The 17,204-nt window shown below is 36.8% G+C and overlaps 1 protein-coding gene across 2 annotated transcripts in view; it reads right to left on the bottom strand.

Annotated features, from left to right (window-relative positions):
* Positions 1-3,233: 3,233 nt before the first annotated feature.
* Positions 3,234-17,204, bottom strand: part of CD200R1 (CD200 receptor 1) — a 58,135-nt gene continuing 44,164 nt past the window's right edge. For both annotated transcript variants that reach the window (XM_030801705.1, XM_003261816.3), the window contains 6 exons: positions 11,603-11,668; positions 9,683-10,000; positions 9,324-9,572; positions 5,615-5,723; positions 5,024-5,069; positions 3,234-4,332 (listed from right to left, as the gene is read on the bottom strand). In XM_030801705.1, coding sequence (XP_030657565.1) covers positions 4,210-4,332; positions 5,024-5,069; positions 5,615-5,723; positions 9,324-9,572; positions 9,683-10,000; positions 11,603-11,668 — 911 coding nt within the window. In that variant the 3' untranslated portion in view covers positions 3,234-4,209. The remainder of the gene's footprint in view (positions 4,333-5,023; positions 5,070-5,614; positions 5,724-9,323; positions 9,573-9,682; positions 10,001-11,602; positions 11,669-17,204) is intronic.

Raw genomic sequence — 17,204 nt, 5'->3', positions numbered from 1 at the left:
ACTTTTGCAATCTATCCATCTGACAAAGGGCTAATATTCAGAATCTACAAGGAACCTAAACAAATTTGCAAGAAAAAAAAAAAAACCCATCAAAAAGTCAGCAAAGGATATGAACAGACACTTCTCAAAAGAAGACATTTATGTGGCCAACAAACATGAAAAAAAGCTCATCATCACTCGTCATTAGAAAAATGCAAACCAAACCACAATGAGATACCATCTCACGCCAGTTAGAATGGTGATCATTAAAGTCAGGAAACAACAGATGCTGGAGAGGATGTGGAGAAATAGGAACACTTTTACACTGTTGGTGGGAGTGTAAATTAGTTCAACCATTGTGGAAGACAGTGTGGCGATTCCTCAAGGATCTGGAACCAGAAATACCATTTGACCCAGCAATCCCATTACTGGGGATATACCCAAAGGATTATAAATCATTCTACTATAAAGACACATGCACATGTATGTTTACCGCAGCATTGTTCACAATAGCAAAGACTTGGAACCAACCCAAGTTCCTATCAATCATAGACTGGATCAAGAAAATGTAGCACATATACACCATGGAATACTATGCAGCCATAAAAAATGAGTTCATGTCATGAAGCTGGAAACCATCATTCTCAGTGAACTATCGCAAGGACAAAAAACCAAACACCACATGTTCTCACTCATAGGTGGGAATTGAACAATGAGAACACATGGACACAAGAAGGGGAACATCACACACCAGGGCCTGTTGTGGGGTGGGAGGAGGGGGGAGGGATAGCATTTGGAGATATACCTAATGTTAAATGACGAGTTACTGGGTGCAGCACACCAACATGGCACATGTATACATATGTAACTAACCTGCACGTTGTGCACATGTACCCTAATTAAAAAAAAAATGAATTCATGTCCTTTGCAGGGTCATGGATGAAGCTGGAAACCATCATTCTCAGCAAACTAACACAGGAACAGAAAACCAAACACCACATGTTCTCACTCGTAAGTGGGAGTTGAAAAATGAGAACATATGGGCACAGGGAGGGGAACATCACACACTGGGGCCTTTTGGTGGGTGGGGAGCTAGGGGAGGGAGAGCATTAAGAGAAATACCTAATGTAGATGATGGGTTGATGGGTGCAGCAAACCACCATGGCACATGTATACCTATGTAACAAACCTGCACCTTCTCCACATGTATCCCAGGACTTAAAGTATAATAATAGTAATAAATGAAACTAATCTGAAATTAAAAGTTTACTTTAAAAATTCTTTTAAAAAAAGAAAAGAAACAAAGATTGGCAAGTTTTTAAAAAGTGAAACATTTACATATCATCTGATCTAGCCAATCCACTCATCAGTATTTACTCAGGAAAAATAAAAATATATGTCCACAAAAATACTTGCAAAATAATGTGTATAACAGCTTTATTTCTAATAGCTCAAAACTGGAAACAACACAAATGTCCACCAACAGGCAAATGGATAAACAAACTGGTATAGCTAGAAAATTAAATACTATTTGGAATAAAAAGAATGAAGTATCATTGTGTGGATGTGGATGTATCTCAAAATAATTATAATGAGGAAAAAAAAAAGTCCAACCAAAAAAAAAAAAAGAGTATTGTATGATTTTATTTACGGAAAATTCTAAAAAATGCTAACTAATACATAGTTACAGAAAGCAGATTAGAGGTTGCCTGGGGAGCGGGGGATGAGGAGGAACAAGAAGACTGTAGGGATAGGCTCACAAAGAAACAAGAAAATTTTGGGGGGTGATAAGTTTATTATCTTGATTATGCTGATGGTTTCACAGAGGTAAAACTATGTCAACATTTACCAAAGTCCACATTTTAAATATGTGCAAAATTTAACAAACTGTACACTTAAATATATCAATTCTATCTCAGTAAAGCTGTTTTCAGAAGTTTGTAAGTGAAGCATAACTCCAATAGATGTTTAATAATGATGATTAACTTTCAAATTATTAGAGATATTGAAAGAGAGAGAGACAGAGAAAGAGAGAGAAAATTGACAAATCTAGCAAAGCAAAGGAAAAGATACAAAATGGGATGGGGAGAAAGCACAGTAAATGAGACATATAAAATGTTATTTGTAAAATGTAATTGACTATGTAAGTAATCACACCTAACTCCATCTCAGCCTCTGCTTCCTGGATGACCTTGCTGACACACCAGGTCTAATCTCTAGATTCTCTAATTTGACAGGTGTAGCGTGGATTTGGAGAATATATATAATTTTTTATATGATTCTAATGTTCAACCATGTTCCAGCCCCATAGTAGAGATTTTCATACAATTATTTCCTATACAATATGATTTAACTTGTATAAATTATCTTGAAGTCTTTTCTATGATGTCATTTAACATGCCCATTTTGACATTATCAAGTTAAGAGGTAAGCATAGTACTGTCTTACTTTGTTTTTCAGTAATATTTAAACAGATAGTCTTGAACCTAACTATGAGCCTCAGCTCAACAAGGGTTGGATGAAGAATTAATGAATTTCAAGGACAGTGTAATGATGTCTATTGTGAACATTGCTTGGTAATGTTTAGATGCAGAAACCTAATGGACAATGCTTTTTGGCCAAGTCAAAATGGCTTGATCAAAATATCATGTGCCAAGTGTCATTAGATTAGCTTTACATCCAAAATAGACTAAAAGTCCCTTTAAGGACAAAATCCATAGTAACTGAAATGTCTAGAGGGAGAAAAATATAAGACAAAATAGCTGTCTTAAAAGTCTCGGATGGCATGACTAAAGAATGAATATATTTTGTTTAAATTTCTATCATGATGAAAAAACTTTTAATGTTTTTTCTGCTATGGAGCAAATAGACTTATTTTTTAATTAAAAAAATTTCATGATATTAAAAATGATTCACATAAACATTGCCAATATTTTGCTTCACAAAAGTATAGAAGGGAGGGTCATGCCATCCCATGGCCACTCGCTTATCATGTAGCTCATATTTTATATATAAATACCCCATGTCCTCTCTGGTGCATTTTTTGCTGCTTATATGGTCAATAGACATTAATTATTCAATAAATATATCACAATAGAATGTACACCATAAAAATACACAATTCCAATGTAGCACATCTGCAAAACTGTTAGGCATCAAGTATCAACACCTCTGTAGAGATATAATGAGTTCAGAAGAAGCTAATGTTCTCACAGGTGCATTCACTCTCTTACAAACATGACCAAAAATATAAATCCATTTTTATTAAATAGTATAATTCTTATTATGATCTCGCATCATATTTAATCTGGTTGATTAAAAAGAGAAAGTGGCAACTGTAGAAGCAGGAATCATACAGTTACTAAAATAGAAATTTAGGGAAAGACACATTTAAACAATGTTGGAGGGAATTTGACATATGTATTTGACACAATTTAACATATATATCAATAGTAAAATGCACAAACCCTTTGACCTGACAATTCCACTCAAGAAAGTTATCCTACAGATATATTCAAACAAAAACAAAGAGATATATGCACAAGAAACATTCTATGTGGTATTGTTTATATCACGAACAAAACTTAAAGAAACAAAACTTAAAAAAATCTAAATATCCATCATTAGGGTTGTTTTTAATTAAATAATGATATAACTATACAATAGAATTTTATATAGCCATTAAAAAGAATGAGGTAGCTCTACTTGTCATGATATAAAATGATCTCTAAGACTTATATTATTAGGTTTTCATATGTATAGAACAGTAATGCAGTGTATTGTTCCCACTGGTGCCATGACAAAGATATGTGTATGTATATGTAAATGGACATATAAATTGACACATATACCATAGGCATATAGACATGTCATATGTACATTAAAATATCCTGAAAGGATACACAAGAAACTGTTCACAATTGCTCCTTCTTCAGTTATTTCTTGAGGAAACTTGGTTTTCATTATTTACTGTCCTGCACAATTTGAATATTTGGTCATGAGCATGTATTTTCTTTGTGATAACATCAGTTCTTCAGAGAACTAGCTGGTAGTAGCTAAGAATCAAAAATTCCAATTATACAAGGGTATGAATGAGAATTCATTAAAATGTCTTCTATGAACCTTGGAAAACCTAATTTCAATATGTCATCATTTTAGAACTGTAAAAAAATCAGACAGTAATTATAATGTATCTCGTTTGTTGTTTTCTTGGTACTAGAGTCCAACAACTTATAAAGTATGGAGGTCTGTGCCAACTTCACTCTGTAATGCCTGAGACGCCTTCACCTTGTTTGTAGTATCATAGAGAGGATTGTTCTTCTCTGTGTAGCTGGCATAGGGCTGCATTTCATCCTAAGAAAGAACTCAAAGTTAAAATCAATTCAAAAAATCATTATAGAAACTATCTGTATTTTTGTAACAGTTGCCCATAGCTTTAGTATTTCTAACAGGTGCTCAAGAGTGCTTATAATTGTGTTTCTGGGCCTATATAAACATAAGAGCAGACTTTGTTCTAACATATTACCAAAAAGTATTTGTTAACTACATAAGTCTCTGTGTGGAGATAATGGCTCTGTGAAAGTAGGAATGGAGATGAATGAAGTGATATGAGAAGTACTCCAAAGGAGAGCTTTGGAGACTTAGTAAGCTACTTATAATAAGAGATGAAGGAGCAGGATATGTTTTAAGTTTGTGTAAGAGAAAAATAATGATAGTATTGAAAAGGAAAAGTCAGGAATTAGAGATGCTTTCAAATTGGTGACAAGAAACACCAATTCATTTCCTCTAAAGATTACAGTCCAAAGGAGCCAAACATCATGTGTGTTAGAATATAGTTCATGAAGTGAAAATGTGGTTCAGAGTGATGTATAAATAGTATTTGATAGATACTTAACAAAGTAATCACACATATAAGCACTGTAAGTCAGAATTGTTTTAGTTTTTCAAACGAAAACACTAATATTGATACAAACTACAAATTATGTTGCTAGGTTTTCAGACTATTGGCTTAAGTTTGCAATTAGTCTTTTTTATCTTATCTTACCTCCTCAGCAACTGGAGTAGATTCTGTTTTATTCAATTTATATTTTCTATAAAAATAAAATAAATTGAAGTGAATGGAGGAAACATCATTGTTTAGATTGAAAATGGGAAACTAAGACAGTATACTATTGACAATTGTGTTTAATTTTGATAGAAGCCATAATAAATCAGAAAGAAACTACTAGAAATAAGTGAAGAATACTGCTTGTGGTTAATGTCCCCAAATAAGAATATTCCGGATTTTGAAAAAGTGAAATTATGCAATAGAAGCTTGATGCAATTGAATGCATGTAACAACTCCTCTTTGGTGCATGAAGGAATTGTAATTATTTACCCAAATGTAAAAATTAACATGCACTTTCTCTCCCAAGATCCTGCCCTAAATGGCCTAATTTTCCATGCTTCTATGCCAAAGCAATCTAACAAAGTCTCTCTCATCATTCAGAGTAGTCCAAGTCTAACACCTTCAAGATTTGATTATGGGAGATTCAATGTTAACATCCTAATATACCCAATACAGTCAGTTCCATATTTCTGACTCTTTTCTAGCCTAATAAACCTGAAGAAGAAAAAAACATTCATCAGTCAATACCTGCAGCCATTGACTTTCAATAACCAAATGAATCCCACGATGGTCAAAATAATAATAGTAAGGATGATATAAGGAATATATAATTTTGCTGATTTTTTGGCACCTGGAACTATAGACACAAAAATATATGGTTCAAATGTGGTACAATCCAAATAATGTACTATCTTATTATTCAATGTTAAAAAGAAATGAGCTATCAAACCATAAAAAGACATGGAGGAATTTCAAATGTATATTACTAAGTGAAACATGCCAATCTGGAAATGTTACATGTTGTATGATTCCAATTGTAAGACATTACGGAAAAGACAAAACTAGGGGAATAGTCAATAAATTATTGATTATCTGGTGGTGAGGAAGGAGGGGGGAATAGAAAGCAAGGAGGATTGTGTAGGACAATAAAGCTGTTCTGTATAACACTATACTGGTGGATACACGTCATTACACATTTGTCCAAACCCATGGAATGTACAACACCAAGAATGAACTCTAATGTAAAGTATGGACTTTGGGTGGTAATGTTGTATCAATGGAAGTTCCACAGTTCTAATAAATGTAACACTCTGGTGCAGGTGTAGGTGGGAAAGGTTGGGCATGGGCGAAGGCAGGGGTTATATGGGAAATTTCTGTACTTTCCACTCAATTTTGCTGTGAACGTAAAACTGCTCTAAAAATTAATATCTACTAAAAATAAAGTTATCTATATTTATATCCATATCTATCTATCTATATAGATCATTCAATAATGTCTCCCAATACATGAAATTCATATCTGTAGTTTCATTTTCAACACCTCTGACCCATTAATAGTTTGAGAATTATTAAAATAAAACTGCTTTTTCAATACAGACTCCAGAGTTTTCAGCAAGACATCACCTTATATCAGGGTTTTGTTGCTTTAAAGATTCATTGGTGGTGAATTCCTACCACTCTGTTATAGCAGAGTGTTTCTCCCCTCCAACTAAATGGGCAATTGTAAGGAAGATACTCGGAAAAGTAACCCTAATTCTGAAGTCATCTTTCTCCCAGGGCATTGAAACTAAAATGAATACATAGCAGGAACTTTATTTATTAGCTGCTGGCAGCAATACAAAACTCTATCTGACAAGTGTGCAAGTCAACAAAGGAATTGCCGGCCTGAGAGGCAGTGATTTGCAAACTATGCTCCTGGTGTTGCACAAATATAGCTCAGGGCAGCAGAAGATGAAGTGGAGACTGAGCAGGCTGGCATCTGGTCCTTCCACCTTTCTTCCACAGTTGATGTTTTTAAATATTGAATTTCTCCATATGTTATATGAAAATGAAATGTTTGGTTACATTGTTTAAAACAACATTTTTTAAAACCCTTGCTTTCAAACTACTAAGCTCTGTCTCATTGAATTTGTACTAGCAGAAGCTGAAGATCCACCGTGCAAGGAAGACATCAAGGAGATCCCTGCACTACATAGGAATTTGAATGAGAAGTTCCCTTCAATTCTGAGACACTATAAATCTGACATCATATTGTAATATGAAATGGTGATATTTCATACATAACCAAGGCACAACTGCTCTTTTCAGTAAATACTGCTAAACTCAAAAAAACCTACACATATGACTTAAATGATAGATGTAAAAAAAGGTGGTTTCAACACATGAGATTTTCTCTTCTCCCTCATTAAAACTTACTAAAATGTTGGTAAAAAGAATTTTTTTAGTGTAGATCTGCAAAGACAAAGAGAAGAGGGATGAAGACAAGAACAGATGAAAGATTTCCAACTGTTCTTAAGTGAGAAATGAATAGAAAACTGGCTAATGATTTACAACATAGAATAAATACAAACCTTAGTATACACAAAACTCCAGGAAAACTCTAGAGTAGGAAGCATCAAATATAGAAAAAGAAGTATGTGGAGGGGTGAAGTGTGGGGCTAAAAGTTGAGAGCTTCTTTGAAAGTTTGTCTTGAGAACAGGCAGGTTCCCTTGTCTCCTGCCCCATCTTATGTAGCACACCTTTCCCAACTGGCAGAAAAAGGGAAGATTGGCACATTGGTCTAGAGAAGATGACCTGGAGAGACTCCAAAGTCAAGGATCCAGACATCAGGGAGGGTGAGAATGAAATACCAGACTGAAGAGAAGTATAAAGGAAAGTCTGATTCTCAGCAGTGGCACACTCACATGCACACTCACACACATACACACACTGCTCCCTCCTTTCCGAAACATTGGTAGTCAGGCTTATCTCTCCAAGGCCAGAAACTGCTGAGTTAATTTCTGCAGAGCCTGAACAGCCCCAGATACACAACAAATCTCTAGTTATTAAAAAATCACTTAGCTTCTTTTCACTGTACTGAAGCTAACTAGTTGACAAATCCAACCATTAACTAGTAGAGCTTCCAAGTAGCTCATTAGTACTCACTTCACAATGAATCCATACCCAAGGATTACCAAAGAGTTAAGAAAAGTCTCATATGAAAGAAAGAGTTAAAAACAAACAAATGTATAGAAGACAGAAGAAACTCAGATTAAATAGACACAGGCTAAGTAGAGGATTGAGGCGATGAGAGTGTCCAGGACAATAGCTGTACAGCAGATCTACAGGCCAATCAGGAGAGATTAGACCAAGCACATACAAAAACTCAAGAAGGAATGACTTTGAGAAAAAATAGAACTAACAGATTACCTAATAAATCTGACCATGTGGAAAATATTACTAAGGGGTTCTCTCTAGTTTTGTCAATAGGCTTAGTGATAGTTCACAATAGGTACATACATTCTTAAGGAAACAAAAAAGGTAAAGCACTTATGAAGTCCAAGACAAAAAGTCATTTGAAAGGGAAAGCATGAATGTATTTCTTGATTCAGCACTTAACAGTACTTAAATATTCAAATTAATGGGAACATAGGCTATTTAATGAAAAATTGCATTACCTCAATTGAAGTTTGAAGGAAAGGAAGAAGGTAATGTGAAATCCTCATCTACCATAAGAAGTTGCGATTACATAATGTCTAAATTTGATACAGTCAGAAAAAGCAGTATGAGCATGTTGTATAAAAATGGCACTAATTACTAGAAGAAACACTGGAGAAATTTGAAAGTACCTAACTGTGGGGAGTTTAATGGAGACGGCAATTGGGTTGGAAAGACAGGGGTAGGGCTAATGTTTTTCATGAAGCCTTACAGAACAATTGCACTTTAAATATGTTTGTTGATATTTAACAGTTTTTAAATAACAAGAAATGAGAGTAGGATGAGAGCAGAGAGTAAATAAACAGTGATTAAATGAATCATAGATGTTATTATAAGACATTTAAGAAATTCAATGATGAAAAATCCAGAAAACAAAATTACAACAAACTAAAAATTCATAAAAGCAACTTTCAGTGAATGTATCCTTCTAATAAAACCATAATTACGTGCTTCGGAGTATACTTTATCTTTCAATAAGCCATAAGTATTATTTTTGAAAGTATACTACTCATGCTAATTAACTACTAGCATAGAAGTGAACATTAATAGTAGAATTAAACTGCATTCTAAAAAAGGGCTTTTTACAGCAAATTTCTGTACTATTCTCTTAAACTCATCTCTTTATTTTGGTCAGGGAAGAGATAAAAATGAAGAGTGGAGAGAGCATCCTCGAACAAAATATATTTGCACACCTTTTTTTTCTTAACTCCTTTAAAAGAATGGAAAAAAATCAAAAATAAAACTAAAAAAATTACTGACCAGGAAGTAGCTCTACGTACAGACTCTTGTTGCCAGTCAAATGGGAGACATGGCAGGTCACGGTAGACACATTGTGGACCTCCCAGTGGCATGTACTCTTAACAGTCACTGTGCCATTGCTCCAGTGTTCTTGCTTAGTGGCACAATCGCCCTCTGGGATCCAGGAGATCTGCGCAGCTGGCTTCCCTGCAACTGCCTTGCATACTGCAGTTCTATTCCTGTTTTGAAACAGGGTCACTTCAGGTGTAACTGCAGAGAGGAAAGGGGGAAAAAATGCTTCGGTTTTCACATAAAGCATATGGAATTCAGAGAGACATTTGTTTCCGTCACAAATCTGGTGATATGAAATACCTCCTTACCTAACACTTGGAGGTGATATCCACGATGGAAATTCCCATCAGGTGTTACCATTATGCATCTGTAATACCCATCATGAGTGATGGCCACTGGACGAATCTGAAGGTCTGAATTCTGATCAGGTCTGGAGACCCAGGTTATTCTCTCATCAGTACAGTTGGTTTCCTTGGTCTCATTTGTTTCTTTCCTGTAGGCTTTTGTGCAGGAAGGCTGGCCTCTCAGGATTATTTCCCATGTTATTATGATCAAATCTCCGAATGCGATAGGAGGGCAACAAAGCACAGCATTTGTAGCCATCTGTACAGGCCATGAAGTGTTAACTGGACACATACATGAAAAGAGAATGATAAAAGAAAAGCTTGATAAGGAACTTCATGTGTTGCATTTATCCACAACATATGAAGTTACACTAGAACATAACTTTGCTGGTGATCTTATTCCAAAAACATTAGACCTTCATAAAAAATTAAAATTCTCAAAATATAAATAATATATTGAACCCAATCTAGAGATTAACCAATTTTCTCCTGTATTATGTATTATTAGAAATATGATATATAATAAAGAATTTTTGATATTAATTCAGGAGTTTTAATGTCTAGAAACAAAGAGAATTGTAAATTAAACAACAAAGGCAATGTTCTACATCTAATCTTTAGGTGGTAGAGACTATTGCCTTTATCATGCAATTTATGTGCCACAGGAAAGAAAAGGGAAAAATTAGTGATGTGGCTGTCTCCTCCTCAGCTTTGGTGAGCACAAAAAGTCTATCTCTAAGGTTTTTGTTTCAGACAAACATAAATGTGGTATGTATTAATATATAGTGCTTTCTTTTAAAGTAACTAATATGGCATTTGGGTTGAACTAGCTAGAAATTTTTTTAAGTTCTTTTTTTTAAAAAGAATCACAAAGTCAGTGAAACCCACAGATCTTTACAAAAAAAACTGTTATTTCACCAGTTAAGCCATCCCATAAAAATGAAAAATGATAATGTCTAGTGATAAGAGATGCTTAGAAATATTTATTTCTTGTGAAAATGTAATGTGATATATAATTTTTAAAAAACAAGATTTATTTCCCTTTAGATACTTTTTATAAAAAATATTTTATTGCAAATTTATGACATTATCAAAGGTAGCCTTTGGATGAATTTTCATTCCTTCCTATTTAGTCACACATACACTTTCAGATAGTTCAGATGTGAAGTTAGCTCACAGATTTTATTTCTGTATATTCAATCCAATTATCAACACTAAAGGCGTAAGTTGATCCCTGTTGTCCATCATTTAAAGGAAAAATTAAGTCCTGCATCCTACAAGAGTCTTCCAACATAGAACCTCACACATCCCATAAATCGACACAATGTGTCAGTGACTTGGTAAGGGTTTACTGAGAGGTGATTAGTCCACCAAAGTATTTGTCACTACTCACCTCTAACAAAGGTGAGTGTCAGTGATTTCACCACTATAGCATAAGCAGAATCAGCTATAGAGGGGCAAACCTTTATGTGGGTAAAGGATGTTTTTGCTAAACCCTGCATTTAACATCTCTCCTATCCTGTTTTGGTGTCACCTGTCTCTTATGTGGTTTGTACTCTAGCCCTTGCATTTCACAGCAAATTAATAAGTACATAACTAGATGAAGAAAAAGGTAATACTTTAACATACATCTGAGAGGTAGTTAAATCCATGCTCCTTCCGCCACTCCACCTTAGCAAAGGCTCAGAGACAAGCAAGAACATGGCTTGTTTGGAGAACAACTAGAGGCTGGGTCATTCAGGATCCCTCATACCACAGTACTCAGATCACCAAGTTCTGCAAGTAGTCATAAGGCTGGCTTCCAGTCAGGTCATTAGCTAATATTTCTAAGAAAGTTCAACTTTCCATCCCTCAGTGCTGGCCACTAGTAAGGAAGCATATTACCTTCTGCGAGTACTTTTGAGTAGTTCTGTGTAATCTGTTTTTCATCCATACATAAACTGTTTGAAGCTAGAAAATATTTAGAGAAGAATAAATGAAATCAATTTTACGTACTCAGAGTGGAAGCCAGTATCTCTCCACAAAGTCTTATTCAACATGATAGGCAATCAGTTAACCATAATTAAAATTACACAAAAATCATTGTAAAAGAGAAATTAGAAGTCATGACATCATTAGGGGACAAAATGTGTTAATATCTTGAAAATTATACTTATAAGTGATTAATCAATAATTTCTCTTTCATGATACATCTTGTTTTGAAATATTTTGAAAAAGTTAAACTTGCCTCTACTGCATCCTTCTTCCTCAGCCAGGGAGATTGGTCCATGTGAGCATCTCATATGAGCTGGTCCAATTATATCCCTTTCTTCAGCTACCACTTCCCAATCAAAGTTATTTGGTCCAATGCTGGGCACCTTACCCAGGTGAATACAGCAGTGCCCTTTCTCAAGAATTTTAGAAGCAAAACTGAGAAGGGTCCATCCGTCTCTGTTCCTTTCTCATTTTTTTTCTACTTATTAGAGTACAAAGGGAAAAATATAGCAGAAGCAAATGTCAGCAAGATGGCTGACTAGATGCCCCTGGTGCACATCTCCTCCAAAAGAAAGGACCAAGCAATAGACAGCAAAGATTCTACTAGAGTATCAAAGAGAGAGTGCAGGAGTGCAGAAAAGGAGTGGAGAGGTGCTTGTGGTCATCAGAAGGTCAGGAGGGAAGCATAAAAGCACCCTGCTTCTGGCACCCCATCCTTCCACATCCTCTTCCTGGATTGGCCCAGGCTCAGGAGGGACTTCCTCTTGCAGGGAAAACATAAGCAGAAGAACCCCACCAGCCCCTATAGCTACTGAAAGAGTTACTTCAAGAGAATTTCACAGTCCTCACAAGCCCTGAGCCAAGTTTGGAGTGCTACCAGGAATTCATACAGCCGCATTGCTCCAGATAAGGGGCACAATGTGTGCACCTGCTACCTCCCACCCACCCTCTGTGAGCCAAGCTGCTGCAGCAAGGGGCCACCATGGACTAGAGCCACTTTTGAAGTACACTGTGTCCTGGGGACTAGTAGCCACTGTACCTTTCCAGCCCTCCAGCTGGCTATACGTTTGCTGCCTGGAGCCTGGGCTCAGGATTGGCTGTGACATTTGCTGCATGGAGCCTGGGCTCTGGATTGCACAGTAGGGAAACCAATCCCCTCTCCCCACACTTCCAGCCAGAGAAACAGTCTGGCAGTCCTACCCAGGACAAACCTGCCATTGAGTTGGCCAAACCACTGCATGCCCTCTCCTGAAGGGGAGAGGACCCAGCAGCTGACATAACCCTACGCCAGCTGAGTGTACATGCATCCTCGCCCAGGGCCTGGGAAACAGTCCTGTGCCTCCTCCCCAACAAACATGGCCACAGACATGTCCCCAGGCCTCCCCAGCAGCCCCATGCCCTCACTCAAGCCCTGAGAAATAGCCCTGTGAGCACTCCATGCGGCAGTCACACCCCCAGGACTAATCAGCAGCCCACACCAACACTCAGGATCTGGGAAACTGTCAAGGGTGTCGCTCCCAGAGGACACATCCCCAGACCTACACATCAGTTCCATACCCACAACCAGGGCCTGAGAAACAGCAGGGCAGATCCACTCCCAGTGGACATCCCCCCCAGGCCAGCCCAGCAGTCACAAGATCACATCCAGGGCCTGAGAAACAGCCCCACAAGTTCACTGTTGGCAAACATAACCCCAGACCTACCAAGTGGCCCCATGCCTGCAACGAGAGCCTAAGAAACAACCCAGTGGATCCACCACTAGTGGAAACTCAGCCAGGCCAGCTGAGTGTCTGCATGCTTATGTCCTGGGCCTGAGAAACAGCCAGCGGGCCCCTACCCTGGACACAACCCTAGACTGACAGATTATGCATTCACCCCCAGGGACTGAGAAACAGCACAGCAGGCATACCCCTGGTGGACATACCTACAGACCAGCTGAGCATGTGGGGACCTGTGCCTAGGGCCTGAGAAATAATCTGGTGGGCTCACTCCCAGCAGACATGCCCCCAGACTGGCTGAGTGGCTGCCCACCCACTCCAGAACCTAAGAAACAGCCCAGTGGGTCCACCCGTCAGACATGCCCTGAGGATAGCCAAGCAACAATGTGCTTGTGCCCCTGGCCACAGTAAGAGCCCCATAGTCCCAAACCCAGCAAGCCAGATGCCAAGTTGAGTAACCCACCATGTGCACACAAGCACCCATGACCTGAAAGGCAGGCTGGCAAACCAACTCCCAGCAAAGATGTGCCACTGCTGCCACAAACTCTCACCACCTAGGTCATAGGGACACTTGCAAACATCACTAGAATGGATTATATATGAATAAGCTTTTTCTTAAGAAGCCTACACCATAAAATTAGAAGAGGCGACAATTGCACCAGATATGTAGTATCAACATAGAAACACATCAAACATGAAAAAGCAAGAAAATATGATAGACCCCCCCCAAATGAACACAGTAATTCTCCAGTAACAGAACCAATTATAAGGCAATATGTGAAATGCCAGAAGAAGAATTCAAAATAATAATCTTAAGGAAACTCAGTGAGATAAAAGAGAATACAGATAAACAATTCAATAAAATCAGGAAAACAATTTGTGATTTAAATGAAAAATTCAACAAAAAGATAGCTATCATAAAAAAAGAAATTTTAGAGCTGAAGAAGTCAATGAATGAAATAAAAAATATGATTTTTCAACAACAGCATAGAAAACGTAGAGGAAAGGATTTCTGAACTTGAAAACAGGTCTTCTGAAATAATACATGAGGATTTTAAAAACAAAAAGAAAAAGAATTTTAAAACAATAAAGAAAGTTTACAGGATTTAGGAGACATCAGTAAGCAAAAAACATTCACATTATAAAAATTCTGGAAGGAGAAAAGAAAGAAAAAGGCATAGAGAACATATTAATAAAATAATAGCAGAAAACTTTCCAAGTTTTGGGAGAGAGAGAGAGATCCAGATCCAAGAAGTTCAAAATTTCCCAAATAGATTCAACCCAAATACATCCTCTCTAAGGGACGTTATAGTCAAATTATCAAAAGTCAAAGGCAAAGGAAGAATGATAAAAACACGCAAGAGAAAAGCATCAAGCCAAATATAAGGGAATCCCCATTATACTGATAGCAGATTTCTCATCAGAAACCTTACGGGTCAAGAGAAAATGGAGTGATACATTCAAAGTACTGAAAGAAAATAACTGTCAGTGAATATTATATCCAGAAAAACTATCCTTCAGAAATAAAGGCAAGACCGTCACCAACCAGAAAAAAAAAAAAAAAATCAATAAAATGACAGATGTAAGTTCTCATCTATCAAATAACCTTGAATATAAACTGATTCAATTTCCCAATTAAAAGATATAGACTGGCCAAGTGGATTTAAAAAAATAAGACCCAGCTGGGCACGGTGGCTCACGCTTGTAATCCCAGCACTTTGGGAGGCCAAGGAGGGTGCATCACCTGAAGTTAAGAGTTTGAGACCAGCCTGGCCAACATGATGAAACCCCGTCTCTACTAAAAATACAAAAATTAGCTGGGCATGGTGGCAGGCACCTATAATCCCAGCTACTCGGGAGGCTGAGGCAGGAGAATTTGCTTGAACCGGGGAAGCAGAGGCCAAGATCACGCCATTGCACTCCAGCCTGGGTGACAAGAGCAAAACTCCATCTCAAAAAAAAAAAAAAAAAGATCCAACTATATGCCACCTACAGGAAACTCACCTCACCTGTAAAGACACACATAAACTGAAAGTGGAGTGGAAAAAAGATATGCAAACAGAATCCAAATACAAGCAGGAGTAGCTATACTTACATTAGATAAAACAGACTTTAAGACAAAGGCTATATAAAAAAGAACATTATGTAAAAATAAATGAATTTATTTAGCAAGACGACATAACAATTTGAAATATATATGGACCCAACATTGGAGCACCCAGATATATAAAGCTAATACTATTAAAGCTAAAGGGAGAGATAAACCTCAAAGCAATAATAGTTGAGGACTTCAACACCCTACTTTCAGCATTAGACAGATGATCTAGACAGAAAATCAAGAAACATTGGATCTAAACCGCACCATAAATCAAACAGACCTAACAGACCTTTACAGAACATTTTATATAACAGCTGCAAAATACACATTCTTTTCACCAGCACATGGAATATTCTCCAGAATTGACAATATGTTAGGTCACAAAAGAAGTCTCAAATAATTTTTAAAAATTAAAATTATATCATCTTATGTGACCACAGTGGAATAAAATTAGAAATCAATAACAAGAGGAACATTTGAAACTATACAAATACATGAAAGTTAAACAACATGTTACTGAATGACAAATGAGTAAAGAAAGAAATTAAGAAGTTTAACAATTTCTTAAAACAAATGAAAATAGAAACACAACATACCAAAACCTAAGGGATACAGCAAAAGCAGCATTAAGAGGCAAATCCATAGCAATAAATGCCTACATCAAAAAAGTAGGAATATTTCAAATTAACTCCTAACAGCACATATTAAGGAAGAAAAGTGGGAATAAACTGAACCCAAAATTAGTAGGTGGAATAAAGATCAGAGCAGAATTCAATGAAACTGAACCTAAAAAGAAACACAAAAAATCAACAACAAAAAAGTTTTGTTTTGTTTTTCTGTTTCCAACTTTTATTTTAACTTCAGGGGTATATAGGTAAGATGTGCAGGTTTGTTAATTAGGTAAATGTATGCCATGGTGATTTGCTGCACAGGTCATTCCATCACCGAGGTATTAATCCCAGCATCCATCAGCTATTCTTTCTGATGCTCTCCCTCCTCCCACTCCCCACCCACTGACAGGCTCCAGTGTGTGTTTCCACCCTCCATGTGTCCATGTGTTCTTATCATTCAGCTCCCACTTATAAGTGAGAAAATGCACTGTTTGGTTTTCTGTTTCTGCGTTAGTTTGCTGAGGATAATCTAATCACCTCCACCTCCATCCATGTCCCTGCAAAGGACATGAACTCATTTATATATGGCTTCATAATATTTCATGGTATATATGTACCACATTTTCTTTATTCAGTCTATCACTGATGGGCATTTAGGTTGACTCCATGTCTTTGCTATTGTGAATAGTGCTGCAATGAACATACACAGGCATGTATCCTTATAATAGAATTATTTATATTCCTTTGGGTATATACCCAGTAATCAGATTGCCGAGTCAAACAGTATTTCTGCCTCTATGTCTTTGATGAATCACCACGTTGTCTTCCACAATGGTTGCACTAATTTACACTCCCACCAACAGTGTAAAAGTATTTCTTTTTCTCCATAACCTCGCCAGCATCTGTTGTTTCTGGACTTTTTAGTAATCACCATTCTGACTGGTGTGAGATAGTATCTCTTTGTAGTTTTGATTTGCGTTTCTCTAATGATCAGTGATGTTGAGCGTTTTTTCATGTGTTTCTTGGTTGCATGTATGTCTTCTTTTGAGAATTATCTATTCATGTTCCTTACCCACTTTTTAATG

This window comes from Nomascus leucogenys, chromosome 21 (genome assembly GCF_006542625.1).
Source record: "Nomascus leucogenys isolate Asia chromosome 21, Asia_NLE_v1, whole genome shotgun sequence".
Lineage (NCBI taxonomy): Eukaryota > Metazoa > Chordata > Mammalia > Primates > Hylobatidae > Nomascus > Nomascus leucogenys.
This window is presented reverse-complemented; position numbering and strand designations above follow the sequence as displayed.